The following is a 27,322-nucleotide window of genomic DNA, read 5'->3' on the forward strand; positions in this document are numbered from 1 at the left end:
TGCTGGGACTGAGAATCGAACTCAGGTCAGTGCGGCCACAACGCAATGTACTGCCACTATACTATCCCAGCTTTGTTTTTTTTCGATCAAGAAGTACGTTATAAAGCGAAACGTCGGAGAATGAAAAAAGTTCATTCAAATTTGTTTCATTTTAGGGCTAAGGAGTGTTTTTGTTTGTTCATTTTTCTTACAAGCATTAGATTTGAAGTGAGAAGCAATATGATTGGATAATAAATAGCCGTATTTATTTGCCGTCTTTTTTTTTTTTTTTTTTTTTTTTTTTTTTTTTTTTTTTTTTCTCTTTCATTATTTTATGCTAAGCGTGTGATCCACATGAATACTACGGAATCGGATACTATTACAGCACAAAGTCATGATATATACGAATATAATGAACATGCCGACATTCTTGATAATTTAACTGATTCAGACAACGATGCCATTACTTTAAAACAAACTTGGAAGGACAAGGTACACTATATTACTATTGTTATTATTTACAAGGCATACATATTCTCCTTTCACGTCCTCATTATTATATTTGTCTTTCTATTAAATAGGTCTCACAAAAAAATAGTCATGAAACGCCTTCTTCAGATACCTATATCATACTCGATTCTGACGATGACAATGACACGAAAAATGCTCAAGATCTCAATGACAGTAGCGTACGCGACACGCTTGATATTACGGGCAATTCAATCACAAGGTAATAAGGAATGGACAGTGGACAAAAGAATATATAGTATAACAAAAGAGGTCAATTAATCATATAATTAATACATATATATATTATCTTCTTACGTTTTAGGTCATGTTTATTGGATGGTTCACCTCCTTCACCACAGATTTATCAAGACGACTGGGCGCCAAAAAAATCTGTATCTCCAGTACATATTCTTTCTTCACCATCTTCTCTGGCAATTCAGCTGGATTCGGATCAACTCTCTCCATTGAAAGTCGATTGCTTATCACCACTTTCACCTATACAGTATGATGATGCAACTTTTTCCATTTTGCAAAATGATATTTCACCAACACAAACTACTTCAAGGTCGATGTCTCCCTTTCCTCAGATTTGTACTGGAAAAGAATCACTATTGTCGCCATTAGAATCAGACAGGTTCACAATGAATACAGATATACTCATCAGCAGTGACAATGATTCGGACGACTCCTTACCTTCACCTAGTCGTCTACTATCTCAAATAAGTGCAGGGCATATCAATAGACGTCGAAAATGGAGTCAGGACGATGAAAGCAATACCATGTCAGCAAAACGGAAAGGCAAGCAAAAAGCAACAACCCATACAACGAATAACAATTCAACAGGAGAACTTTTGGAATCTGAACACCTTTGGGAATGGAATGATGAAGGTGATATACCACAAACAGATAACTTTACCATGAGAAGTGAAAAAAGGAGATCGATCTCTTCAAACAAGGTAAACCAGAAAATAATAATAATAATAATAATGCTTATTCATCAAAATACAATCTCATAACCTTCATTATTGTCGAAACGACAGGAAACCAAAAAGGCCCAAAAGAAAAGGGAACAAGAAGCAAGACAACTAGCCAAAGCAGAAGCCTCACGATTAAAGGAACAAGCAAAAGCCGAAGCTATACGACGCAAGGAACAGACCAAACTATTACAACAAGTGAACAGACAACGGAAGGATAGGAATGAACTCATCAAAGAAATGATTGTTGTGGTACACGATCCATCGTTCATTGATACGGAACAAGGCAAACTTTTACAAATGACACTAACTGAAAAGGGAACGACAATCATGAATAACACATTAAGAACGCCATCCACACCATCATCATCATCATCATCATCATCTCCAGCGTTATCAACTTCATTTCCTATATCATCATCTATACCAGCAATGTATACTCTGACATGGCAACGGCGATGTAGGGCTGAATGGAATGAAAAGGAGCAACAATTTATTCCTTTTGACAATGGACAAATCCGAATACAAGATGAATCAAGTGCTCTGATATTTATAAAGGCAGAGTCATTGATTGAAATCATTCACCAGGGTTACGTGGACAATTGGATAGATACAATACAACAGACGGTACCAGACAAACAATTATTTTTGATGATCGAAGGATTAGAAGCCCATTACAAAAAGAAACTCAACTGGCAACGACGGCAATTTGCTTCAGCAGTGATGGAAAACTTGACTGAAGACAACAGCGGTTGTGATGATGAAGAAAGCAGCCAACAACGATCATCTTCAACAACAGGAGGAAATGGAAGAAGACGGAATCAACGAAATACAGCAACAAATTTATTGGTGTGTGGTCCTTCTCGCAGTGAAATAGAGGAACAATTGACGTATTTACAGGTGATCAAGGACGTTATGTTAATTCAAACAACAAATGAAGAAGATTCTGTTGATTGGTTGGTGGCGCTCACAACTGATTTGGCAAAAGCTCCGTATTAGTAAGTTAACTGACGATAAATGATGAAAGAACGATACAACTTATTTGAAATTCTTTTTTTTTATTTTTTTTTATCTTTGATATAGTAATGTAAATGAGCGTGGATTATTCAAAGGACAAGGTCCAGCAAAATCTGGCGTGGATGCAGATGATACTTGGTCAAGAATGCTACAAGAAATACAGCATTGCACTCCAGCAGTGGCGAAAAGCATCATGCAAGAATACCCAAATCCGATGGCTTTATATCAACGATACTCTCAGCTTGATTCAACTGCGTGTGACAATCTATTGGCCAATCTAGAGGTATAAAAAAAAAAAAGATCCATATATTATTTGAAAAATACAATGATCATTTACAAAGACGTTTTTTTTTTTTTTTTTTTTTTCCTTTTTCTTGGATAGGTTGAAAGAAGTGTATTGGTCAGCAGGGATAGAACGGTCAACAAATCAATGTCTAGGAAAATTCACAAAATCTTTATGTCTGATGACCCTACTGATACTATAGCATAACATATCCCTCAGTTTCCATCATTAGATGCCCATGCATACATATACACATCTGTACATAATAATTATTATTCCTGTATTTTACCCTCCATTTTAGAATATATTATCTCAAATAAAAAAGCATGTGATGATTCATAAAATTTATACGGAAAACGAAATTGGTGGCAGTTGTCAGTGAAACGAACTACACTTCTTTTCTCAGTAAATACCAATTCCTATTATTCTGTTTTATTCAAAGACATCTTTTGTAATCATCATATTATGATTCTTTTTTTTATTATCATTATTTTTATTATGATCTTATTTTTCAAATATCCCATTTTCCGAAAATCACTTTATATAGGTTTGAGTATCAAGAAGGAATAAAGAAAAAAAAAACAAACTATAATATGTATATGTGTATCATTTTATTGGAATTTGATAAAAACAAAAAGGTAAAATAATAGTAATAATAATAATAATATCTACAAGGCAAAGTACAATAGGGAAAATGAATACTAAACTACAAATACACTAATCGCACAACACCAAGTTTTGATCATCCAATATTTTCATGAGTGAAGACACACCAAGGAGCAAAGGGTGGTTTCCATATCGGGGTTGAACGTCGAGAAGAAGGAGGAAATGAGGGAGAAGTAGATTCGTATGATGATGGTGATGATGATAGTAATGATGGTGACTGTATGGATGATGTTGTTCTTGAGGTTTCCGCTTCTGTATATAATACACTTATATCTTTAGCATCAAAAATCAAATTCGGATCGAAAGACATCCAGATTTCTACGATCACATTGCACTGCTAGATCTTCTCGTTTCATCCTATCAAAAAAAAAAAAAAAATTAACACATCTGATCCAGTTTTTTTTTTTTTTTTTCAAAAGATTCTATACTTACATAAACATAACCATACGGAGACTATCCCAGACATTTTCACTCATACCTCCAGGTACAGAAATAGGTTGACCATTCGAGTCCAATAATGGAGCAGACGTTGAAGCAGATGCATGTCCCATATCATCTTGTTGTTGTAATGCCAAAGCTGTTAGTAAATGTTCAGCGGCTTCTTTGTGTTGATTCAAATTGATACAGCTGATAGCCAAGTTGTAACGAGCACGAACATAAGAAGGATTGATTTCCAAAGCATTAAAATAAGCATCGATGGCACCAGCACTATCCTTGGAATTAGCTAGAGTGGCTCCCAATTTATTCCATAAGAGATAATCTTGAGGTCGAGTAGCTACCGCAGCCTTGAAACAGTCAATCGCCTTTTCATATTCTTCAGAAACATTGAATAGCACACCAAGACCAACTTGAACATTGGCATCCATTTCAGCACCGGGCGATGATCGTGCAGCTTCTAAAAATAAGTTGGTGATATATCCATGACGATCTTGATCTTGATTTTTGCTAGCATTGTTTTTTGTGACCAAATGTTGATAAGTAGGGTTAAAGGTAATCCACTGTTCCAAGCAATCATAAGCATCTGCACGACAGTTTTCATTGGTGTAAGATACTGCTAGAGCAAGCCAACATTCCAAAAGTTCCGGTTTGATATGAACAGCCTTACGAAGTGCTGCAATGGCGGCCGCATCCCGTTCGTTTTCTTGTTGTCGTAAACCCAAAGCTTGCCATGCTTCCGCATTGTTGGTTTCCAATTGCGCCTTTGCTTCCAAAGCCAAAATTGAATCCGTCAAAGTGGTGTGTTGTGTACCATCGATAGCAGAATGATCGAGCAAATAAGGATTGCCTGTGGTGAAATTGTATGTTTCATAATCAGGATTTACTGCACGGTAACCATTTCCTTGATCATCTTTGAATCGATCCCAATCCTTCTGCATATCATCCCATTCAGAATCCTTCGCTTCCTTGAGATGAGCAATGTTGCGTTGATATTGTTGAATCCAGTCATCCATTTCAGTTCCACGACCATAAACACGTTGCATTTCTTCTTCTGACATGTCCGCATTTTGTTGCTGTTGTTGGAAGCGTTCACTCCAATTTTCTTGTTGCGATGATGATGATGATGCTTCGCGCCATTGACGTTCTAGTTTGCTGGCAAATTCAGGAGTCCACATATTACCACTGCCTTGTTCAGCCACGTTGGGAATAAAGTCATCTATCCAGTCCTTTGTGGTATCAGTAGATTGTTGTTGTTGTTGTTGTTGTTGTTGTTGTTGTTGTTGTTGTTGTTGCGATTTTCCTTTGAATTCAGATGACCAGTCACCTTCCTTTCCAGAGGTTTCCACCATCTTGTCACCTTCTACATGTACCGTTCGATCACGAAGTTTTTGCATGAGACTCATAAATTGGGAGTTCTTGAATTTTGGGTTATCATTCACATCCACCGAGTCAAGTAGCATGGCTGCAGTTTGTGCTAGAGCATCATTACTTGTATTATCTTGAGTCATTCCTTCCTTTTCCGCAAATTCAGATGCCCAATCTTCTTGTGCAGCAAATTCCTTTTCCCAATCCACTTGAGTATCTGTTATTAATAATGATCACAATGAATAAAAAAAAAACGTTAGTTATTTTCAAATCCATTCATCATACTCTAGATATTGTCAAATAATCGTACCTTGTTTAGCAGCATCAAAAGCACGTTCAAATGCCACACTCTCTTGATCCGTCACACCAATTTGTCTAGGATGATGAAGCATGGGGCTAAAACCTTGATGAATCCAATTTTGTTGAGGAATATATCGTTGATGAGAAAGATGATGGTGTTGTTGGGACACAGCGAGTGATTGTTCTTGTTGATGTTGTTGAATTGAAGGACCAGTCATCGATTGAGATTGTTGAAAAGCACTTTCAAAATGTTCGAACTCACCGTCTTGTGGAGCACCATGTACCATTTGATGTTTCATGAAATCACCAGACCAATCTGCAGCATGTGGAGGAGGTTGATGTTGTTGTAAAGGAGGACCATTTTGAATAGAGTTCAGTTCACGTTCAAGTCCATTGAATTCAAACATACTACTAGGATGATCACGAACCATTTCATCTTTCATAAAGTCATCAGCAAACTATAAAAGAGAATAATAAGATGAGTTCAAGATAATAACAGAATACGTTGAAAGTTTATTTACTTGTCTATCAGCGATTGAATTATGTTGATTTTGACCAGAACGGAAGACAGCCTATCATTAAAAACTTGAATTAATAAAGGGTTTAGCTTTTTTCCCACTATTTCATTACCTTTGAACTTTCAGCATGTTGGTCACTTGTAAATCTTTCCTATTAATCAAGATAAAATAAAGCAAAAAACTTTTGATTAAAAATAACCACGTTAAAAAAAAAAATAACAAACTATTTATTACCTGTTGTAATGATCTATCCTGTTGAAACTGCTTCATAAGGCCAGCCATAGGATTGACAGGGCCACAGTCAGCAGAAGGACCACCACCCATTGGGAAAGCCATGTTTAGATAAAGTGAGGATGACTAGAATATAATGTATCAAAAGAAAATACAAAAAAGTAGAAAAATAAAAGAAAAAAAAAGTTTAAAAAGAAGAAAAAAAAAAGTCGGATTGGTTATTTATGACAAATGGATTTATTTCGAGGCCCTAAGCTTGTGTGTGTGGGGTTAACTAAACCCCGATATTCTAGCAACAACCAATAGGAACCGACAAATACATTCAACATGTGAATTAAAAAAAAGAAGTATCTCCTTTATTTAAAGGTATGTATTGTAACGTTTGATGAAATAGATATCATGTATAAATAAAAAAAAAAATGAATAGATTCTTATGCTTTTTCGGTTTTTTCTCCGGTAATAACTCCTGTCTGGATGCCAATAAGTGTTACATCAAACCCATTCTCTTCTAAATATACTTTAAAAGCAGCATCTTCTTCCTCTAATCCTTCAGGTCCAATCTCGGGATTTCCAAAGAATACAAAAATACTAGTGGCAATTGCAAGTGCACTTCCAAATAAAAATGGTCCTCGAATTCCTCCCATACTTTCTTGCATTTGAGCATACACTAAGCTTCCAACTACCGCACCTACCTTTCCAATAGCTTTTTTTTTTGTTTATAATAAAATAAAATGAAATAAATCATCATATCAGTACTACCATCAAGTTTTTTTTTTTTTTTTTTTTTTTTTTTTTTTTTTTTTAACTTACCAGCAGCAATAGAGTAACAAGTACCTCTAACAGCAGTAGGGAAGAATTCAGTTGAGTTCAACCCTGTGACACCACCAGCCACTTCACCTGTTGCCATGAAGATACCATAAAGGATGACAAACATAGGAAAACAGTTGGTTGAAATTGGGCCATAGACGCCGCCCAATATCAATCCAATAGCTCCTTGTGCCAAAAAACCAATCGACATCGTCTTACGGCGACCTATTCTATCAACAATTGAAGCGCCAAGGACGCATCCAGGAAGATAAAATGCATACAACAAGATGTTCCATGCCACAACAATAATAAGTGAAGAATTACCAGCAACTGAATCCAAAATAATGGATGAAAATGCACTACAAGGATATGAAATAAAATCATATACAAACCACTGGGAGCTAGCAAGGAACAGGCGGAACCAATACCGTTTCATGATCAGCATATAGGGCACTCGTTTACGAATTGCTCGAGATCTATACTGCTCAGAATCAGCCATCCGTAACCGGACTATATAAATATGAGTTAGTTTTTTTCTGTATTGAAGACGGATGATGGATGATGTGATGATAGGACGATGTGATAATGATATGTTGTCTCTTTTTTTTTTTTTTTTTTTTTTTTTTTTACTTGGATGAATGATGGATGAAGAGTGATGATGTGATAATGATACGCTACTCTTTTTTTTTTTTTTTTTTTTTTTTTTTTTACTTGAATGAATAATGGATGATGTGTGACGGTGGATGATTTGATGATGGCATGATAATAATGATAATCACTTACAATATAAAACAGACAAGGGTGGAATACAACCAAGGGCTAAACAGAGTCGCCACGTAGGTTCCAGGCTATCTTTGAAAATGGCTAACAAAATCAATGGTACAATGGCAGCTACAACATATCCCAAATCAATTACGAATTGTGTTACCTATAATAATCATCGTCCATATTAGGCTTTAGCTTCCATCACTTTGTGCTTTTTCTCTTCTTAGCTCCTTTACCAGAGTAAATAGGGCACCTCGTTTGCTAGGCTTCAATGTATCAGATGCTTCGCCTGCGGACACTGAACTACAAGGAAATTCCCCACCGACACCAACACCCTAAAGAAATAAGGGAAAAAAAAAAGGGTTCAACAGAATTAGCTCCAATAGGACAATCAAACACCGCTACTTAGGTCCCTTAACATACCAATAAACCTCGAGTAACAACCATCATCCAAAGAAGTCCAGTTGGTGTTGCTCCAGATGATGCTGCAGATAAGGCAGCCCCGAGAATAACAAGAATTGTAGTACTGATCAAACCTATCTTTCTACCAATGCGATCAATCACTAATCCAAAAACTATTTTATGGGTAAAAAAAAAAAAAAAAAAAAAAAAAAAAAGGTTACTTTTTTTTTTATCTGTAGCGAACAAGGATGTTGTTGATGATGATGATGATGATGATGATGATGATGATGATGATGATGATGATGATGATGATGATGATGATGATGATGATGATGATGATGATGATGATGATGATGATGATGATGATGATGATGATGATGATGATGATGATGATGATGATGATGATGATGATGATGATGATGATGATGATGGAATAAGGATGATGGGTGATGATTACTTACAAAGTTGACCAACAATTTCTCCAACAAAAAGTGAATATGTGAGTCGAGAGGCCATGGTTGAATCAAACACACCAGTACCATAAATTTGTTTTAAAAAGAGGTTAACAAAACTGATGACACCTGATTGATAACCATCCGATAACAAGGCGAATCCACTAAAGAGCACATTAAAAAAGGAAGCAGGGCGACCAAAACCTACAGCGGCTGATGTCTTTTTACGGTTGTCTACAGAAATAGATGAACAAGTAGACACATTATCCATTGATGGCAATATACCGTCATCGTTGTGTTGTGTCTTTCCAACATCCACTTTTTCTTTTATATCAGCCATGTTGTGAGGTATATTTGAGGTGAAAAGGTGAGACAATTTCACCTGAAAACAGAAAAGTCGATTTAAATGAACTTTTCTGCCTTTTTCTTTACTTTCCGATGGCCAATCATACCCCTGAATCTCTTCAATGGACTGTTACTTTCATCTCTCTTCTGGAAAATTCCTGAAACGGAGGTTCAATGCGAATAATTGACAAATGGTAAACATCATGATTAAAAAAAAAAAGGGTCCTTGATCAATGTTAATTTTTTTTTTTTTTTTTGATCTCCCGTATCGATCATCGTATTTTTTTTTTTTCTCTTTGTATAATTCAATTGAGTTAGAGGATGTTTGAAAATGATTATCATTTTTATCCAATGGATAGAAAGAATAGACTATTAATGGTGTCACATGTTTGTCTATTTAATAATCCGCCTCTTCTTGAACTTTAAACTATATATATATATATATAGAATGAGATGTACTGGGTTGATTAAAGTTAAGAGATTATTTAAGTTACAATTAAACTTTATGATTATTGGATATGATCATTTGTTATCACCAAGCTGATCAATCTTAAAGGGAGTTTGAGGTATTGAGATGATTTGTTGCCGACAACATATCTTTAATCCAACTACGACTATCGTGATCGGATCAGTTACAATGAAATAAATCATCGAGATGTATTTTGGGTTGAATCCTAAATATTGGTAGTAAAGCTATCTATCCTTTTGCTCCATGTCTCTTTGCTAAATGTTCATATCCCCTTGGATGTTGTAATCAGATGATCATTCAACACTTTAAAGAAATATAGTATGCATCACCCGAGCAATATGAAAGATTAATGTAAATACACCCCTTCAAGTATGACACGTGAAAAGGACGCACGATTCATCTATCCATGATCCAATATCCATCCATTCGTCGTCGTATATCATCGTCAATCAAAATATAGTAAATAAACCATTTTTATTTCCAACTATTCAAATAAATCACTATACTAAACTAAGAGACTAAAAGCTAAAGAAATCACCATTCACCTTCAAGTGGTTCCATAGGAATATCCTTTGTACGAAGATGTAGTTGATCCAAGATCCTCTTATTCGATTTTGTTTCTGTATCTTGATCTTCTTCCTCTGAAAGTTCGGATAATGCATCCACAGTATCTTCACCTAATTCGTCCTTATCAATAGAATGTCTTGCACCGATCAAGATTACCTGTGTAGAAGGATAATTCAAAAATAAAGTAGTTTCAGTCATACCAATAAATCGTTTATCATTGAATTCTTCTTGAAGCCATGAAGGAAAATTTGGTTGTTTTTGGTCACTTGTCTGTGTTGCTGTTTCTGAAGTAGAGGTCTTGGGCGGTTTGGTTGGATTCTTGATAGTGAAGATCATGGAAGCTTCTTTTTCCAAATGGAATGCATTTTGGACTTGAGTAGGTTCATCAGGTGTTTTAAGTATGTATGCCAAGTAAGAATTTCGACCTCGTTTTGAAATAGAATATACTCCTTCGCCCTTTGTTCAAAAAAAAAAAAAAGAAAGAAAGAAAGAAAGAAATGAGAAATCATACAAAAGTAAATAAATAAATAATATTTTTTAAAATGGCGATATTCCAAAAAAAAAAAAAAAAAAAAAAAGAATTGACTTACCAAAATACGAGCAGCAGGAACTGTTCTTTCACCTCGAGTTTTCGTATAATGAGTAGATTCTTTGAAATCATTCACCAATCCATTCATATCTTTGGAAGAAGCAGCAACAAATCCCCAATATCGATCATGACGTTTTGCTGAAGGTAATTTTTTGGCACCGACAATGATCATTGTTGGTTGACGTTTCTCTGGATGTTTCGTCGCTTTTGTAAAACTAGGTTTCAAAATAATGTATGTATGTTGAACATCTTGAATAGATTCGGGATCTTCAACATCAATCTATTTTTAAAATATTGATATATATTAAATAAAAAAAAAGAATCATCTATATTTTTTTTTTTTTTACCTTTGGACGGAATAAAAAGTAAATATGACCATTCTCCATATCACTATTTTCTTCATTAGGATAATCATAAACTGATTTTTTCTCTTCTTCTTGAATATTTGATTTGTTAGATGTATCATCATTAATATCTTCCTTGGTTTTTTCTCGTTTAGTAGGAGGTTCTTCTTTAACATCATCACCAGTCAAAGAAGAAGATGAAGGTTGATCATCAATTGATCTCTTTCTTTTTTCTTGAGCTCTAGTTTCTACTCCCATTTCTTTTTTTTTTAATAGTAAATATAAGCAAAAAGAGAAGTGAAAAAAAAAAAATTGGATCATCCTCCTAAGTATATAATTTTTTTTTTTTTTTAAACTATACCCATGCATTGACTAAATTTGGAAGTATGAGGCTCTAGAATTTCCCACTCCGGAATACTCTCATTCATGCAAGCAAAAAGAAAAGAGAAGTGTCATATGTATTTCTGCTTTAATTTTTTTTTGTTGTTTAATTTTAACTAATAAAAATGAAGACTTATTCAAAAATCAGCTAAACATATATATATATGTCTTTGAAAAAAAAAAGAAAACCTTTGACTTGTGGTGATGATTGATATTTTTTTTTTTTCCTTGTGTGCCATGATGAGAACTCGGGGTTACAATTAGCCCAGAGAAAAAAAAAAGGTATGGTGACTGCATGTTGTTTTGAAAAAGAAAAAAGAGAAGTGGGGGAAACAAAAATAAAACTTTCACCTTTTTTTTCTCTTTCTTCTCTTTCTTCTTTTTCTTCTTTTTCTTCCTTTTCTCTCTCTCTCTTTTTGCTTTTTTTTTTTGTCCTTATCCTCTCATATCTTACTTTTTCCAATCATGTCTCAAAGAATATTCATTGGTAACCTTTCCCGATCAGCTGAAAAAAAAGATTTGGATAGAATGTTCTCTCCTTTTGGCCCCATTTTGGATTTGACTGTAAAGTCTGGTTTTGGTTTTGTGGAGTTCGAGTCTTCAAGGGACGCTGCTGCTGCTGTTGAAGAATGCAATGGTGCCAAGATTCATGATAGACGGTAAGTTACAATAAAGCCCATTATAAATTAGTATGAACCTAAACACTATATTTTTTTATTTTATTTTATTTCTTATAATAGTATTATTGTAGAAATAGCTGCTAGACGACGTGATCGTCGTGAACCTTATCGTAGGTAAAGTCAAAAAAAAAAAAAAATAAAAATAAAAATAAAAATAAAAAAAATTTAATGAATAACAATAACTTTTTTTCTTTTTCATTTTTTAGAGAATCTGAATCCTACAGATTGATTGTTAAAGACATACCACCCAATACTACTTGGCAGGTAATATACCTTTTTGTTTCTTTTTTTTTTCTGGTTACACATGGTTCTCTCTCTCTCTTCTTCTGTGTCTCTCTTTACTCTTCTTTTATCATTATTATGATATATGGAAAGTAGAATGAATTGGGCTGGTGTCTACTTTTGTACCTGGTTTCCTTTTGACTCTTTTTTTTTTTTTTTTAATGGTTGGCTGTGATAACTAGGGAAGAAACTGATTACCTTTCCTTTATCTTTATTCCTTCCCTTCTTTCTTTTTTTTTTAGTTTTATTACCATTTTTTTTTATTTTTTATTTTTTATTTTATATTTTTGTCATGTGTATCCTTTTCTTGATTTTATCATATTACTAATTCTACTTTTCTTTTCAACCTATACATATAGGATCTCAAGGATTTGATGAAAAAAGCTGGCCGTGTTACCTTTGCTGATATTCTTAAAAATACTGATGAAGGGTAAAGAAAAATAGAAAAAAGGATTCTTATATGATATTCATTTTTTTTTTTGACATAGGATTGTGGAATTTGCTCATCGTAGTGATATGCAGTACGCTTTACGAAAACTTGACAATTCAAGACTAAATGGACAACGTATTACTCTCGAAGAACCTGTAAGTATATATATATAAAAGATGTACTTTATCAAAAAAAAAGAAAATTAACTTTTATACTTTTTCAGAGTCGCCGTCGTCGAAGATCATCAAGAGATCGATCTATTTCTCGCTCTCCATCTCGTTCTCGCTCTCCTCGCCGTGGTAGAAGTTATAGATCTCGTAGCCGTAGTAGTAGTAGTCGTTATCGTTCTGCTTCTGATTCCTCCCGTCGATCTCGTAGCCGTAGTGTTAGCAGTGGCCGTCATCGTTCTGCATCTCCTCGTCGTTCTGTCTCTCCTGCTCGTTCGAACAGAAGCCAATCACCTGATCCTGTTGATGCTGAATAAATTCAAGACTGATGTCCAATCTGATCAATAATACTGAATGAATGGAAGGAAATGCAATAGGTAAAAAAAAGGAAACAGGATAGAAAAAAATATAGGATCTTTTTTAGAGTAGTGATTGTGTGATATATACATTTTTACCAATAAAAAAAAAGTTGATTACCATATCCCCCTTGGCCATTTTTTATTATTTTGATTATTGGTTGTGTTTCTTTTTGATGTGTGACAGGATTTGTATATGTGGTTAATGCAAAAACTTTAACCGCTTTTTTATAGGTCGGAAGTCTGGGCCCCTTAGAAAACTGAAGTAGCTGCACCTGAATCAAAATTGGTAAATTATTACAAACTTATTGTTTTTTGTTACCTTCTTACCTTTCTTTCTCTTTCTTTTCTCTTTTTTTTTTTTTTTTTTTCTGGGTATTTAGCCTTATCACTTTTTTGTCTCTCTATTTATGAACTAGATGAATAATCTTTGGCTACTTATCAGGTCTACATGGCTTTTAGTCCTGCTTCTCTGTTTGTCGGCTGTCAACATCAATCAGCGGTCTTACTTCTATGTGAATGCTGATTTATCATTGGACAGAATTTTGGTAAGAAAAAAAAAAAAGACAAAAATAGAGAAGGGATGCACAAATATCTAATCTTTTTTTTTTTATTATGATTATTATTATTATTTTCTGTGTGATGTAGTCATCTTCTACGACTGATACAATTGATCCAACCGAAATTGGCAGCCAGCATCATCATCAATCTCATGTCTCTTTGACTAGCAGTCTTCATCCTTCCGCCACTACAACAAGTGAATCAACGTTTGAATCTTCCCATACCACGTCCATTAGAAGAACAACAACATCAACCATATCCAGTAAAATTAGTACTGCTATATCAAGTCATCATACAACAACAACAACAACAACAACAACATCATCATCATCTTCTTCTTCTTCCAATGTTATATCGCCCACTACTTCTTCAATAATTACCCATCATTCTGACACTAGTTCCACCCAGCAACGTTCTTCAGAGGATTCGGCATCGACTGTTCATTCTGAGACAACATTATCTTCTACGGCGAAACCACATACATCAACGCATCTTACAGCAACATCAACAGTCCCTAAGACTACTTCTATCTCCTCAACTTCAACAAGAACATCATCAACATCGTCCTTGTCATCATCATCATCATCATCATCAAGTCATGATTGTGAAAGGGGATTATTGGGGCTAGGTGGATGCCTTCCTTCATCAACAACTAGAAAAACAACTACTACTTCAACAGCTACCTTCTCTCTGTCCTCTACAACTACGCCAAGTTCAACTACGACCTCATCATCATTTTCATCGTCGACATCAGTATCAAGCGATGATTGTGAAAGGGGACTACTAGGTTTAGGTGGATGTATTCCTTCGACAACAACAACAACAACAACAACTAGAAAAACAGCTACTACTTCAACGGCAACTTCCTCAGTGACTTCCACAAGTATATCAAGCTCATCTGTGACCTCATTACCATCATCACCGTCGTCATCAATATCAAGCGATGACTGTAAAAGGGGACTACTAGGTTTAGGTGGATGCATTCCTTCAACAACAACAACAACAACAGGAAAAACAGCTACTACTTCAACGGCAACTTCCTCAGTGACTTCCACAAGTATATCAAGCTCACCTATGACCTCATCACCGTCATCATCGTCGTCATCAATATCAAGCGATGACTGTAAAAGGGGACTACTAGGTTTAGGTGGATGCCTTCCTTCAACAACAACTGGAAAAACTACTATTACTTCAACGGCAACTTCCTTACTGACTTCCACAAGTACGCCTAGTTCATCCATAACATCTACGCTTAGTTCATCTATAACGTCATCGTTATCACCATCGTTATCATCATTAATGTCATCAACAGCAACCTCATCATCAAGTGACAATTGTGACAGGGAATTACTAGGTCTAGGCGGATGCCTTCCTTCAACAACGACTGGAAAAGCAACTATTACTTCAACAGCTACCTTCTCATTGACTTCCATAAGTACATCAACCCCATCTACGACATCATCATCATTATCATCATCATCATTATCGTCATCCAGCGACAATTGTGACAATGGATTATTAGGTCTAGGTGGATGCCAATCTTCAACAACAACTAGAAAGCCTACCATGACTTCAACTGGTACATTCTCACTGACTTCCACATATGCGCCAAGCTCATCTATGACTTCATCATCATTATCATCGTCATTCAGATGTGGTGATTCATCATGGAACGATTGCACAACGGCACCAACACAATCATCAACAACTACAACAACAATAAATGCGACAGGGACGACATCTACAACCTTGAATGGCTCAACTGCAACATCATCAACAGTTGATGCAACAACGACGACGTCAATATGGATCACAACAAGCACTTCTGTCTATGACAGTATGGGTACTCAGACAATAACAGGAAGTTTATCATCAGCGATGTCGACAACCTCCTCGAATGGAACGGATCATGTAACCCAAACATCAACTTTTTCGCCAACTGGAACTGGAACAGCAAGTCAAACTTTAACAGCAACTACTAGCTTCATGCCTCACAATGTAACCGATGGAGTTACTGGATCAACTGCAACTTCAACAGATAGTACCACTTCACTGTCGACGACTGATTCCGTATTGTCCTCTACCATCATCACAGAATCTCCCGCAACGACCTCTGAAATCCCAACAACTACAACAGAACAGCCAACTACTACTAATACCCCTGATAGGACAACCTCTTCCTACCGCTATGAATCGCTTAGTTGGTTAACTCAATCTTTTACTTTTGCAATTACCACTGCACCATCTTCATCCACAACTACTGCTGTTTCATCTACAACAATGATATCTTCAGTATCATCATCATCATCATCGGCACCAACAACAACAACAACAACAACAGTAACAACTTCTTCCACACCAACGACATCACCTACACCAAGTAATCTTCCTCAATATATTGCACCAAATCCCAATGCTGCTATTCCAAGTAATTCTCTTTCAAATACCAAAAAAAAAAAAAAAAAAAAAAAAAAAAAAAAAAAAAAAAAAAAAAAAAAAAACTTCTATATATATGATGAAATTAACATTTAAATTTTTTGCCATCTTTAGGTACCAGTGATATTGTGCATTTGAAGTTCAATTATCTATCCTATGTTCGTATGGTGGAAGATTACATGTTGACAGCCCAATTTGTTCAAGCATTACCTCCTCTATTTAGCAAGGCACTTGATATCAGCGTAAATGACGTAATTGTAGTCACTATCACAAGCGCATCATCATCATCATCATCAGGCCAAGGTCGCAAAAGAGATCAAGTCAATACTCAACAACAAAAAGACATATCAGATACTGGTGTTTTAGTGGCTATCGCTGTACCAAATCAATCTGTTACTCCATTGGCTCAACTTGTACAAAATCGGTCTAGTTCACTTTATGATTCTAGCAATGGTCAAATCGCTACATTGATAGATAGCCAATATCCTGTCTCAAGCTCAGGTAAAGATGATGGACTACTTGTATCTCTAAAAATGTTTTCTCAACTTTTTTTTTTTTTTTTTTTTTTTTTTTTTTTTAGATTCCCAAGGAATGAACGATCCCAACGGAACACAATCATCTTCAAATTCAGGAAATACGAATGGCGGGGGATCCAACACTGCAGGTCAGTCATCATCCGATTCTTCACTTTCTCGTGGAGCCATCATTGGAATAGCGGTATCTGTGGGTGTGGTGGTTTATGCAGCGGCTACCATGGGAGCTGTGACAATGTACCGTCGTCATCGTCGTCATCAACAAGAACAAGAGGAACAACGTCGTCGTAATGCTATTCAAGAAATCTCTGCTCCTATCATTCTCGACCATTCTTTCAGGGGCTCCTTGGTACATCGGGATCAATTCTATCATGCAAGATCAAGTTAAAGCAACTTTAGATAAAAATAGTTTAGATTTATAGTTGTATTTATAGTTTATTATTGTTATCCCACCTTTTTTTATTTATTTATTATTGATTATTTGAATAAAAAAAAAATGATCCTTTCTATTTTGCCCATGATCTTCTCCCTTTATGAAATGCATGGGTCTTTTTTTTTTTTTTTGGAAATCAGAGATGGCAAAAGTCAATTGGTGGATGATTCATCGGGAAATAGGAAGATTCCTTTAATTTCCTTAAATATCGTTTTCAGTGTAGCATACCATTTTCTTTTTTTTTTTTTTTATCCTTTTTTTTTTTATATACATATGACGACTTGCGGTATTCCCGTTTGGTTGGATTGTGATCCAGGTACAATTATTTGATTTTTATAGAGAGACAAATAAATTCAGTAATCTAATGAAATATTTGACGATCAATTCCTCTTCCCCCTTTTTTTCCCATCCCTTCCATTTAGGCCATGATGATGCTATGGCAATGATTCTTGCAGGCAAGTGATCATTCTTTCATTCTTCTTATTTCTTATTCATCTATCCTATTTTTTTTCCATTAATAGGCTACAATCCAAAATTGAGGTTACTAGGCATCTCTACTGTAAGAATAAATATATATGTAAAAAAAAAAAGGAAGCTTTTCTAATTATAGTTTATATGTTGTGATACGTTCATTCATATAGTGTCATGGTAATCAAGTTCATGAAAGTACAACTCGCAATGCTGCTCTAATTTTGAAGGCAGCAGGTATGGATCATTTAAAAGTGATTCCTGGTCAGTCAAAGGTAACACCATAACCAAAAAAAAAAAAAAGAGAGGATTAGATGGCAGCAAAACTTTAGCGAGATCATCACATTGTCACCCATACATTGATGATAATGATGTTCGCTGAAGATACCCTCAAATCTGGACGTAATCATCAGGATCAGAGTCTGATCTGCAAAAGAGCAACTATCATCCCATTGTCCCATCATCATCCATCATCCTTGTCATCTATTATCAGTACATCGAATTCTTGTTGCCTAATTCCCTGCGTCAGTGATGAGAATACATAAAACATACTCACTCTACTCTTTTTTTTTTTTTTTTTTTTGAATAGCCATTGATGCGTGCATCTATAATTAGTCCGGAGATTCATGGAGAAAGTGGTTTGGACGGCACATTTGTATTTCCAGCGTATGATCCATCGTTAGTGCAAAGTGATGAAAAAGCTGTGCTTTACTTGGCAAGGTTAATTCAAGGAATGGATGAACCGATCACATTGATAGCTACTGGTCCATTAACGAACTATGCTTTGTTGTTGACACTTTATCCTGAATTACATTCGAAAATCAAACAAATTCTTTTTATGGGTGGAGCCATTTCTTCAGGCAATCGAACGCCATGTAGTGAATTTAATGTTCTGGTAGAAATCATCATCAAAAAAAAAAAAAAATAAGAAGGAGATTGTTTAATTTTTTTTTTTTGTTAGGCTGATCCAGAGTCCACATGGATAGTTGTGCAATCAGACATTCCAGTGACAATGGTACCATTAGAAGTCACTCATAAAGCCCTCTTAACAGATCAAATCATTGGAGAGTTATGTGATCGATTACATCGATCAAAATTTTGTCAATTGGTGTTGGAGTTATTATTATTTTTCAAACAGACCTATGAAAAAGTGTTTGCCTTTCATGATGGTCCACCACTCCATGACCCATGTGCGGTGGCTATCCTGATTGATCCATCTCTGTTTACTATAAAGTCGATGGGAGTCAAAGTCATCACTGATGATGGACCCTGTTTAGGTCAAACCGTGTGTGATATCTACAATACAACTGATTATCCCAAAATTAATGTTGCCATGGATATCAACCCGCCTGCTTTTATGAGTCTCCTTCTTGATGCTTTAGAAAAAGCTAATGTTCAATCCCCTATGAATATCTCCCAATGACATTTATCAATAAAACTGTTTTTTATCATCATCTACTCGTCTTCTTTATTTATATAATGGATGTATCTGATACTATAAATGAATGGTACGATTTGTCCCTGAAAATTCATTTACAACAAATCATCTCAGTATTGAGTCCACTTTAAGCCTGGGAGTTTGAATTTTTTTTTTAAAAAAATCAAAAAAAAAAAATAATCTTTATTTACGTTTCTCTTTCACTTTCCTCTCTTCTCTCTCTCTCTCTCTTTTTTTTTTTTTTTTTTTTTCTCTTTCACTTGGTTTCTCCTTATGGTTTCGATACATCTGCGTTATTACTGACCATACTCCATCCCTTGTCACCTCCATACTTTTATACCAGTTATTCTTGTATCTCGGTTACATCTCCATACATGACTCTTTCCTTCCCATTCTCCGTCCTGACCTTTCATCAAGTCCTTCTCATTTCCTCGGTCTTCTTTTCCACGCCTTCGATATGCCACCGGTTTTCTTTGGATTAGATCGGTCTCTCACCCGCCACAATGCTTATTCTACCACCCAAACTAATGTTTACCTCTGTTTCCACTGATCATTGGAGTAATCATAGCCGACATCGACATCTTCAAGCATCGACTTTCTTTTGTTATGATCCACAGGATCGACAGCTTCGCCTCAAAGCCGCCATTGAATACCATTACTATCCGCATCTTTGTCGCTGCCTCCTTAATCAAGTTTTCAATAAAATTATCCACACTCAGTCTCATGATGCGTCCCTCTACATCCATCAGCAAGACCTAGTTGATATCGTACTCTTTCCTTCCAGCATGTCTTGTCATCGCCATCAAATCCCAACTTCATATTATCCACGGAAGATGTCTTATTCCATTGCTTGTCAAGAATTTGGAGTATCACCTTTTGCGTTGACTGATTGTGGCTCAAAAGGACTCGTCATTTTGTCGAAATATTGAACAAGACACGATGGATTACCACAGAGAAAATATTCCTTCAACAAGAACTAGTTCGGTAGATGAATCAATATGACAACAATTTGATGATCACGGAATTGCAGTGGCTTTCGAATAAAAGAAACTCCAACAGAAAAAAAAATATCAGGTTCAAGAAAGAGAATTATCAGTGGTTTTACATGCTCTGTTTCATCGATGGTCGACAATTTGTTATTCGTACTGATCTCAACCCTGTGAAGTATATAAGAACATAGACAGAATCAATTCATCCCTATGTTCAATCATCGCGAAGCTAGAAACAAGTTAGCAGAATTGAAACAACGAACAACAGTGGCCAAACTTTTCGAAGACCTACAAGAAATATGTATGCACATTCCTGAAATCACCGAGGACGAAAAAATGGATAAGGCTATTCGAGCGTTGCAACCCCACATTTGTGAACACGTCTTGGCTTGTGAACCTACGACAATGCAAGAGGTACAAAGATTAGCTTTGGCAAAGGATGGAGCCCGTGCGAGCATCAACTCTAGACTTTCCTTACCTCGAGGTGCTTTTTCAACAACAACGGACCTACACCCATGGATCTTTTCCCATATTCCTCGATTAAGGCTACTAGTGATGACATTAATCAAATCAACAACTTTATGACTGATTTTATGGATCATTTGACCATCAAGCTCAATTGGACAGACGATTGGATCTGGAAAGTCTTCGTTTACAGGATGGTTATCATCGGTTGAAATGACATGGTCTTTTTTTTTTTTTTTTTTTTTTTTTTTTTTTTTTAGTTTAGACTTTATTTTATTTTATTTTTACTACGGATTTTTTTTAGATATCTGTTGATACATGGAATTCTTTTATATTTTCCTTCAATAAAATCATATCTATGTCATGATTATCTATCTTGTTGTCTGGACTACTCTTAATTTGTTATCATCATAAGTAATCTTAGGCAACTGTCATATCCATCCATGATGCCAATCATACTATGATCAATCATCCATCCTCTTTCATGTTAATAAGTCAAATGAGATTTCATACCTACACTGCATAAAGACGAAATAATCATCAAATAAAGGAATCGATTCAAAACCTTTTGATTTCGAAAGAGTAGAATATCAGAAGATTTATTGTATATATATATAAGTATATGGAATTGTATATGTGTCTGTTGTTACCAAAAAAAAAAAAAGAAAAAGAGGGAGATTATATAAATGAGGGGGGAACTAAATAACAGGGGAGGAAGGGGAAGAAGAAGGGGGTCGAGAGGGAGAAGAAGGAGAATGTTGCCAAGCCAATTCAAGTTGTTTCAATTCTTGAGAAAAACCAGGACTAGGAAGAGAAGCTGTATGCCAATCGGTTTCCATAAAACTGCTAACACGACCATGGACTTGATTTTCCAATTTCATCAGTTCAGCAATAAAACCAATGTTGGGTGACATGTTGGGTCGAGCTTTGATCACATGACGATACGATTGCTTCAATGTCCATCGTTCACAACTAACTAAATATGCCAAAATAACAGTAACTGATCTTGATTTTCCTGCCTTGCAATGCACATAAATAGGTTCATGATGTCGTTTGGCTTCCTCTATTCATTTCAAGTAAAAAAAAAAAGTTAATTTCTTTCTTTTTTTTTTTTTTTTTTTTTTTTTTTTTTTTTTTGCTTACCAATGAATCCTACACCTTCCATCATAACATGATCAATGTTTCGCATTTCCACCGTGTCCCGCGCGGCGATTTTTCTATAGACCAAGTTGTTATGATGTTGAAGCAAAGGTCGATCGTGACATTCCTCCGCCATATTCAAGACTCTTCGGATAGGTCGAGCCAATAACTGATCTGCATGGTCTGTTGTTTCAATTTCAGGTCCAACATATAAGAATCCAGGAATGATTTCAGAGATTGTAAATTCAAAATCAGTTTCAGTACGTGGTGAGATATCAGCCGTCATTTGTCCAAGTATATCGTCGTCCTCTTCTTCCATGACTCTGGCTAGAGAAGGTACATTAAGACCACCGGTAGAATTGTTGAGTGATGTTGACGTTCCAGTTACAGGAGTTCCTGCTGAAGATGTTGATGACGATGATGAAGAATTGATTGAAAGTGATGGTGATACAGATGATGATAATGATGATGATGAAGATACAGTTGTTCCAGATGATGATGATGGTATAGACAGTAAAGATGTATTGCTGTTGATGTGTATGTTTTGGTGATGATTCAAATGATGTTTACTAATATCATGATCCCCGTTGATGCTGCTATTATGGTTGTTGATACGTTTCGAAGAAATGATTGTGGTTTGATTTTTGTTGTTCATTGCACCATCATTGAGAAAACTGTTGTCACTATTGTTGGTATAATCTTTGCCATTGTTCATTCCTGATGAGTGTTGATTGGTCAGTTGTAATTGTTGTAAATGTTGAGATCTTCGACTAGCCCGTCTGGCAAGAGCGTTGGCGTTGTTTTCCCTGGCTGCCTGAGTATCCAAACTGAATAAACTTGTCTGTTGTTGTATCTTTGATCCATCTCCAATGGTATAACTAAGAGACCGTCGTGGTGATACTTTGTTGCGTAGTTTTTGTTGCAAACTAGGTGTGCCTGAAGATGTAGATGTTGATAAGCCAGGTCGTCCCTTACTGTCATTTTGATGTAAATTATTGTCATGATCCACAAAAACCATCATCATATCATCACCGGTTCCTTCTATCCATTGTTGACTATGGGTGCTATTGATAAATTCAGAGAAACCGCCAAGTAAATAGAGTACTTTGTCATTTGTATCGCTGGTAGCTTTGCTTAGTACATTGAGTAGAGTCCAGGCTTGAGTTGACTTGCATTGTTCATTCATATCATCGTCGTAAACTACCCATGTTGTACTGCTATCGTCTTGATCTGTGATAGTCTTTTCCTTTGTCATGTTATCCCCATTTGTTGTTGTCAGTGAAACAGAAGAAGAATCTGGTGTCAAAGGTGATGATGAGATAGACGAAGGAGAGGATGATAATGACGAAGTAATGAGCTCTGAAGGCGTTGTTGTAGTTGATGTTGTTGATGATAATGAAGAAGATGATGATGCATTGGAATTAGTAGACGTATGTCGTTGATTGAGGTATTGTTCTCGACCTTCAGCAGTAGTGATAAAGTTTTCCAGATGAAAGTTTGATACAGTTCCACGTTGATATCTTTTGATGAGCAGAGAAGGCAAATTCACATTGAGAGAACCACGGATACGTTGTTTTTGATAATCGACAAGATTACGTACATCAACTAACATAATATTATGTTGATGATGTTTCCGAGCTTCCAACATCTTCCGTAAAGTTGAAGAATCCAAAGGTGAATGATGATATTGAGTGGTATCTTCTTGTTGATGAATAGATGAAGATGATGTAGAATGAGCACGAATCAAAAGTTTTTTTGGAGGTGACAACAGTTGATGACTGGTAGATCGTTGTGGTACAATAAGAGTAGGAGTTATTGTGGATAATGTTGAAGTTGCAGGAGGAGAATGAGGTTGACGTTTAGCCAAAAAGAGATCCAATTTTTTTTCTTGAGATGGGTCCAATACAAGGTCTTTCAAAGATAAATTTTCAGTTGTTGTTTTCTGTTTTCTTGAATTTCCAAATGTATAGGAATGCCTTTGTCTGTTGGTAGAATGGTCGTTGATAATATTGGAAAGTCGATCAAGTCCAGGTTCTATTGAGTGTCTTTTTTGTATCATACTTTTATTATTGAATGATAATGAATGACGTCTATTTGTTGTTTTTGTTGTAGTTGTTGTTTTTGTTGGTGTTGAAGGTAAAGTTGAAGTCGAAGAAGAAGGCAATCCAATAGCCAATATACGAGGAGAAGAAGGAGAAGGTTTATCAATAACAATATTTGGTAAAGAAGTAGAATGACGAGGCATTGATATAAGGTCAGTCGATAACAAAGAAGTTTTAGATCTAGTACGTTTGGTAAAAGGTAGTTTACGAAAGAAAGCATCGGCTAAACTTGACTTTTTTGTAGGAACATCTTCCAACTTTTTTGGTTTACGGTAACGAGTAAAGAGCATTTAATGAAGGAATAAATGAAAAAGGGAATAATAATAATAATAAAAAGGAGTGAATGGGGGGAAGAGTAATGGTAAATAAGAATAGGATAAAGAAAAAAGAGAAAAAAGAAAAAAGATATAAAAAGAGATTCAAATTATATTATAATAATAATAATAATAATAAAAATAAAAATAACAAAAAAAAAAAAAAAAAACCCAGTCTATCTCTAACTCAATAAAGTAATTTCAGTAACACACACATAAAAATTTAATAAATAATCTATAGAAAAGAATGAAAGATTTTTTGTTGTTAAATTATTGTCAATCCCTTTTTTTTTTTTTTTTTATTCATTTTCATTTTTTAATCAGAAAAAAAAAAAACCTATCTTACTAAAGGAACCAAATAAACAAAAAAAAAAAGATATACTTTTGCTTGAAGTTAAAGAAATATGAATACTATAAATACTTTACACTTTGTTACACCAATAGATGACGCAGTTTCAAAATAGAATGTCGACAAAATAGGAAATAATATATCGTAAGTATAAAAAAAAAAAAGAATGGATGATGGGATGAAGAGTTGGATGGATGACAGGGAGAAACAGGAATGAAGTTATCATAAAAAGAAAAGAAAAAAAAAATAGTTAGTTCTATGTATGAAACATCCAAATTTTCAATAATCGATGCTTACCAAAATAACAATAATAGAATAGTAATCAATAAGACAAGTCAAAGATGAAGAAGTAGTAGTAGTAGATATAAATATATATATAAAAAGGATAAAATAATTATGAACTAAAACTTTTTTTTTTTTTGACTATCTACCTATAATATATATGTTATATATTTATATATAAAAAGTTAATCATAATGACAAAATAAATAAATAAGTTGATTTATTTCTTTGAAAACACTGTATAACTATGAATATTCAACAGCCAACATCAGCTCTCTTTCGAATAATTGCACCATCATTTTCTTCCTTTTCTGTTGGTAATAGTTTATATGGATTGAGAATACCATTTGGATCAAATACATCCTTGATTTGTCGCATACTTGATATAGAACTTCTTGATTTCGTATAAGATAAGTAACTTCGTTTCATCAATCCAATGCCATGTTCAGCTGAGATACTTCCATTGTATTGACTTGTCCAACCATATACAAAATCATCCACTGTCTTGCGTAGTTCTTCATCAACACGTAATGCTGGTATGCTCAAATGCATATTTCCATCACCCACATGTCCATAACCAAAAATAGCATGAATATCCTTGCCAATCATGTCATTTTCCCTTGCCCATGCCCTTGTATCCGTCACCAATTGATATAATAAAGGAAGTGGTAACGAGATGTCAAAATGAATAGAAGATGGTCCTTGTTGCACTATCGCTCGTGGTAGCATGGTTCGCCAAGACCAGAAACTTGTTGCCTAATCAATTAATAAAATAAAATAGAATAAAATAAAAAAAAATGAATGATCATAATCATCATTATGCTTGTTACATTTTTACCTCTGCTTCATCTTTTGCTACAATACCATTTAAGGCAATCCCTTCCTTCAATAAATCTTCAGTAAATTTGATAGCTTTCTATTAAAAATAAAAAATAAAAATAAAAAAATAAAATAAAAGATCGTATTAGAATATTATATTATCTATGTATTTATTATTTATTACCTTGTTTTCATATTCAGGATCAGTACCCGCTGTTTCCATTATAACATATAGATTGTGCTGTGTAGAGATAGGGAATACTGCATTGGAAGGTTGTTGATAACCCAGTTGAGCGACACATTCAATCGATTCTCGATCCAATACTTCAAATGCTGATATTGTCTCTGGAAGACATTTTTTTGCCTTGGAGAATGCTTGTACCACCTGTTCAAATGTAGCGAAACCAAAAACAAAAACGTTGATTCCTTGTCGTAATCTAGCTGTTGTAATAGCTATCTTGGTAACAATAGCCAGTGTTCCTTCAGATCCAATAAACAAATTCTTCAAATGATATCCAGTATTATCTTTACGTAATGTCGTCAAAGTGTTGATGATAGTACCTTCACCTGTAACTACTTCCAATCCAGTCACATTACCTATACATAATATTATCAGTTTTATATATCGTAATAATATCAATATGATTTATTTACCATGAAGATTTCCAAATCGCATTTGTCGTATTCCTCCAGCATTAGTAGATATATTGCCTCCTATTTGACACAAATGACGTGAAGGTAGATCCAAAGGGAACTTGATCATTATATATATATATATATATATATATATATGAAAAGGTGAGCACTTTTTCAAAGAATTATTTCATATAGTTATATATTTCTTACTTGATAACCAAAAGATAATAGGTATTCATCCACATCTTCTAGCACGCAACCAGCATCGCATATCAGGTCACCTGTGTAACATAATAAGAATAAGTTAGAGAAAACACCATGATGATGGATTTTGTACTTTCCTTTTAATTCATCAAAGGAATGAATCTTATTCATTTTCTTCAAACTAATAATAATTTCATCAAATACAGGCACTGATCCTATATAGAAGAAATGAAGTTACTTTACTATTATATATTATCATATTTTTCTTACCACCACTAGCACTTGTGTTTCCACTTTGAGGTACCACTGCAATATGTTGTTTGTTACAGTATGTTAATAGTTGAGATACTTGTTCAGTTGTTTCTGGAAAGAGTACAGCAGACGGAGAGCCACGGAATAAGTTGTACCAATCAGTTGAATGTTTGAGAAGTTCGTCATTGTTTCCGAGTTCATTATAGGCCACTAGTATGTTGTCTCGAGGAAGAATAGCATAAAAGTAATCCAGGTCTTCCTTAGTAAGCTATATATATATAATAATAATAATAATAATATTATTAATAATAAATTAAAACAAGTTTCTTCTTTACGTAATTCTTCTTTTCCCGGTACCTTTTTGAAGCTTGGTGATCTTGTCAAGTGTTTCGCCTTATTTGCAGTCAATTCAGTGACACTGAAGCCATGTTTTGATTTAGTCATAGAAAAAGAAGAAGAGATGGTAACAAATAGACTGAATAATAATAATAATAATAATAGTAAAAAACAACAGAAAGAAAAGGAAAGAAACGAAAAAAAAAAAAAAAAAACTGCATTAAAATATCGTTATTTGAAAAAATAGA

General features: G+C 34.8%; 11 protein-coding genes and 1 non-coding gene across 12 annotated transcripts; 5 read left to right on the top strand and 7 right to left on the bottom strand.

Moving 5' to 3' along the window:
* Positions 1-71, bottom strand: BX664DRAFT_t61. Its single transcript has one exon. It is a non-coding gene; the product is annotated as a tRNA-His (tRNA).
* Positions 72-315: 244 nt separating this feature from the next.
* On the top strand, positions 316-3,088 carry BX664DRAFT_357544 (uncharacterized protein). Its single transcript, XM_051547966.1, has 6 exons — positions 316-471; positions 561-709; positions 812-1,445; positions 1,530-2,461; positions 2,547-2,763; positions 2,863-3,088. The coding sequence occupies exons 1-6, from the start codon at positions 334-336 to the stop codon at positions 2,968-2,970; spliced, it is 2,178 nt and encodes a 725-aa protein (XP_051401518.1). The 5' UTR covers positions 316-333; the 3' UTR covers positions 2,971-3,088.
* A 318-nt stretch (positions 3,089-3,406) lies between these two features.
* BX664DRAFT_384549 (uncharacterized protein) lies at positions 3,407-6,565 on the bottom strand. Its single transcript, XM_051549187.1, has 6 exons — positions 6,285-6,565; positions 6,163-6,201; positions 6,054-6,104; positions 5,543-5,990; positions 3,862-5,449; positions 3,407-3,786 (listed from the first exon to the last, which is right to left on the bottom strand). Exons 1-6 carry the CDS (start codon positions 6,384-6,386, stop codon positions 3,711-3,713), a joined length of 2,304 nt encoding a protein of 767 aa, XP_051401519.1. The 5' UTR covers positions 6,387-6,565; the 3' UTR covers positions 3,407-3,710.
* Positions 6,566-6,660: 95 nt separating this feature from the next.
* On the bottom strand, positions 6,661-9,066 carry BX664DRAFT_277774 (major facilitator superfamily domain-containing protein). Its single transcript, XM_051541376.1, has 6 exons — positions 8,717-9,066; positions 8,277-8,428; positions 8,090-8,188; positions 7,872-8,016; positions 7,092-7,598; positions 6,661-6,984 (listed from the first exon to the last, which is right to left on the bottom strand). Exons 1-6 carry the CDS (start codon positions 9,045-9,047, stop codon positions 6,713-6,715), a joined length of 1,506 nt encoding a protein of 501 aa, XP_051401520.1. The 5' UTR covers positions 9,048-9,066; the 3' UTR covers positions 6,661-6,712.
* An 898-nt stretch (positions 9,067-9,964) lies between these two features.
* BX664DRAFT_328853 (uncharacterized protein) lies at positions 9,965-11,184 on the bottom strand. Its single transcript, XM_051544671.1, has 3 exons — positions 11,025-11,184; positions 10,679-10,957; positions 9,965-10,544 (listed from the first exon to the last, which is right to left on the bottom strand). The coding sequence occupies exons 1-3, from the start codon at positions 11,061-11,063 to the stop codon at positions 10,056-10,058; spliced, it is 807 nt and encodes a 268-aa protein (XP_051401521.1). The 5' UTR covers positions 11,064-11,184; the 3' UTR covers positions 9,965-10,055.
* A 580-nt stretch (positions 11,185-11,764) lies between these two features.
* On the top strand, positions 11,765-13,474 carry BX664DRAFT_328856 (uncharacterized protein). The gene is made up of 6 exons (XM_051544672.1): positions 11,765-12,061; positions 12,143-12,196; positions 12,289-12,346; positions 12,724-12,794; positions 12,853-12,949; positions 13,018-13,474. Exons 1-6 carry the CDS (start codon positions 11,868-11,870, stop codon positions 13,276-13,278), a joined length of 735 nt encoding a protein of 244 aa, XP_051401522.1. The 5' UTR covers positions 11,765-11,867; the 3' UTR covers positions 13,279-13,474.
* A 1,000-nt stretch (positions 13,475-14,474) lies between these two features.
* BX664DRAFT_313162 (uncharacterized protein) lies at positions 14,475-15,968 on the bottom strand (the record flags this gene model as incomplete). Its single annotated transcript, XM_051542618.1, has 2 exons — positions 14,475-15,707; positions 15,894-15,968. The coding sequence occupies 2 exons, from the start codon at positions 15,966-15,968 to the stop codon at positions 14,475-14,477; spliced, it is 1,308 nt and encodes a 435-aa protein (XP_051401523.1).
* Positions 15,969-16,158: 190 nt separating this feature from the next.
* Positions 16,159-17,235, top strand: BX664DRAFT_313163 (uncharacterized protein; the record flags this gene model as incomplete). The annotated part of the gene is made up of 3 exons (XM_051542619.1): positions 16,159-16,306; positions 16,429-16,815; positions 16,895-17,235. 3 exons carry the CDS (start codon positions 16,159-16,161, stop codon positions 17,233-17,235), a joined length of 876 nt encoding a protein of 291 aa, XP_051401524.1.
* A 301-nt stretch (positions 17,236-17,536) lies between these two features.
* Positions 17,537-19,204, top strand: BX664DRAFT_294562 (N-D-ribosylpurine ribohydrolase). Its single transcript, XM_051542107.1, has 6 exons — positions 17,537-17,596; positions 17,703-17,735; positions 17,802-17,839; positions 17,922-18,023; positions 18,338-18,643; positions 18,710-19,204. The coding sequence occupies exons 1-6, from the start codon at positions 17,554-17,556 to the stop codon at positions 19,169-19,171; spliced, it is 984 nt and encodes a 327-aa protein (XP_051401525.1). The 5' UTR covers positions 17,537-17,553; the 3' UTR covers positions 19,172-19,204.
* Positions 19,205-20,385: 1,181 nt separating this feature from the next.
* Positions 20,386-20,857, top strand: BX664DRAFT_313166 (uncharacterized protein; the record flags this gene model as incomplete). The annotated part of the gene is made up of 2 exons (XM_051542620.1): positions 20,386-20,659; positions 20,790-20,857. 2 exons carry the CDS (start codon positions 20,386-20,388, stop codon positions 20,855-20,857), a joined length of 342 nt encoding a protein of 113 aa, XP_051401526.1.
* A 359-nt stretch (positions 20,858-21,216) lies between these two features.
* On the bottom strand, positions 21,217-24,172 carry BX664DRAFT_277778 (uncharacterized protein; the record flags this gene model as incomplete). The annotated part of the gene is made up of 5 exons (XM_051541377.1): positions 21,217-21,703; positions 21,784-22,092; positions 22,465-22,997; positions 23,211-23,814; positions 23,869-24,172. 5 exons carry the CDS (start codon positions 24,170-24,172, stop codon positions 21,339-21,341), a joined length of 2,115 nt encoding a protein of 704 aa, XP_051401527.1. The 3' UTR covers positions 21,217-21,338.
* An 897-nt stretch (positions 24,173-25,069) lies between these two features.
* Positions 25,070-27,278, bottom strand: BX664DRAFT_328869 (uncharacterized protein). The gene is made up of 8 exons (XM_051544673.1): positions 27,096-27,278; positions 26,757-27,006; positions 26,626-26,701; positions 26,493-26,565; positions 26,301-26,400; positions 25,831-26,243; positions 25,666-25,743; positions 25,070-25,583 (listed from the first exon to the last, which is right to left on the bottom strand). The coding sequence occupies exons 1-8, from the start codon at positions 27,180-27,182 to the stop codon at positions 25,083-25,085; spliced, it is 1,578 nt and encodes a 525-aa protein (XP_051401528.1). The 5' UTR covers positions 27,183-27,278; the 3' UTR covers positions 25,070-25,082.
* Positions 27,279-27,322: the final 44 nt, after the last annotated feature.

Source organism: Halteromyces radiatus, assembly GCF_025201355.1.
Source record: "Halteromyces radiatus strain CBS 162.75 chromosome Unknown BX664scaffold_3, whole genome shotgun sequence".
Taxonomy (NCBI): domain Eukaryota; kingdom Fungi; phylum Mucoromycota; class Mucoromycetes; order Mucorales; family Cunninghamellaceae; genus Halteromyces; species Halteromyces radiatus.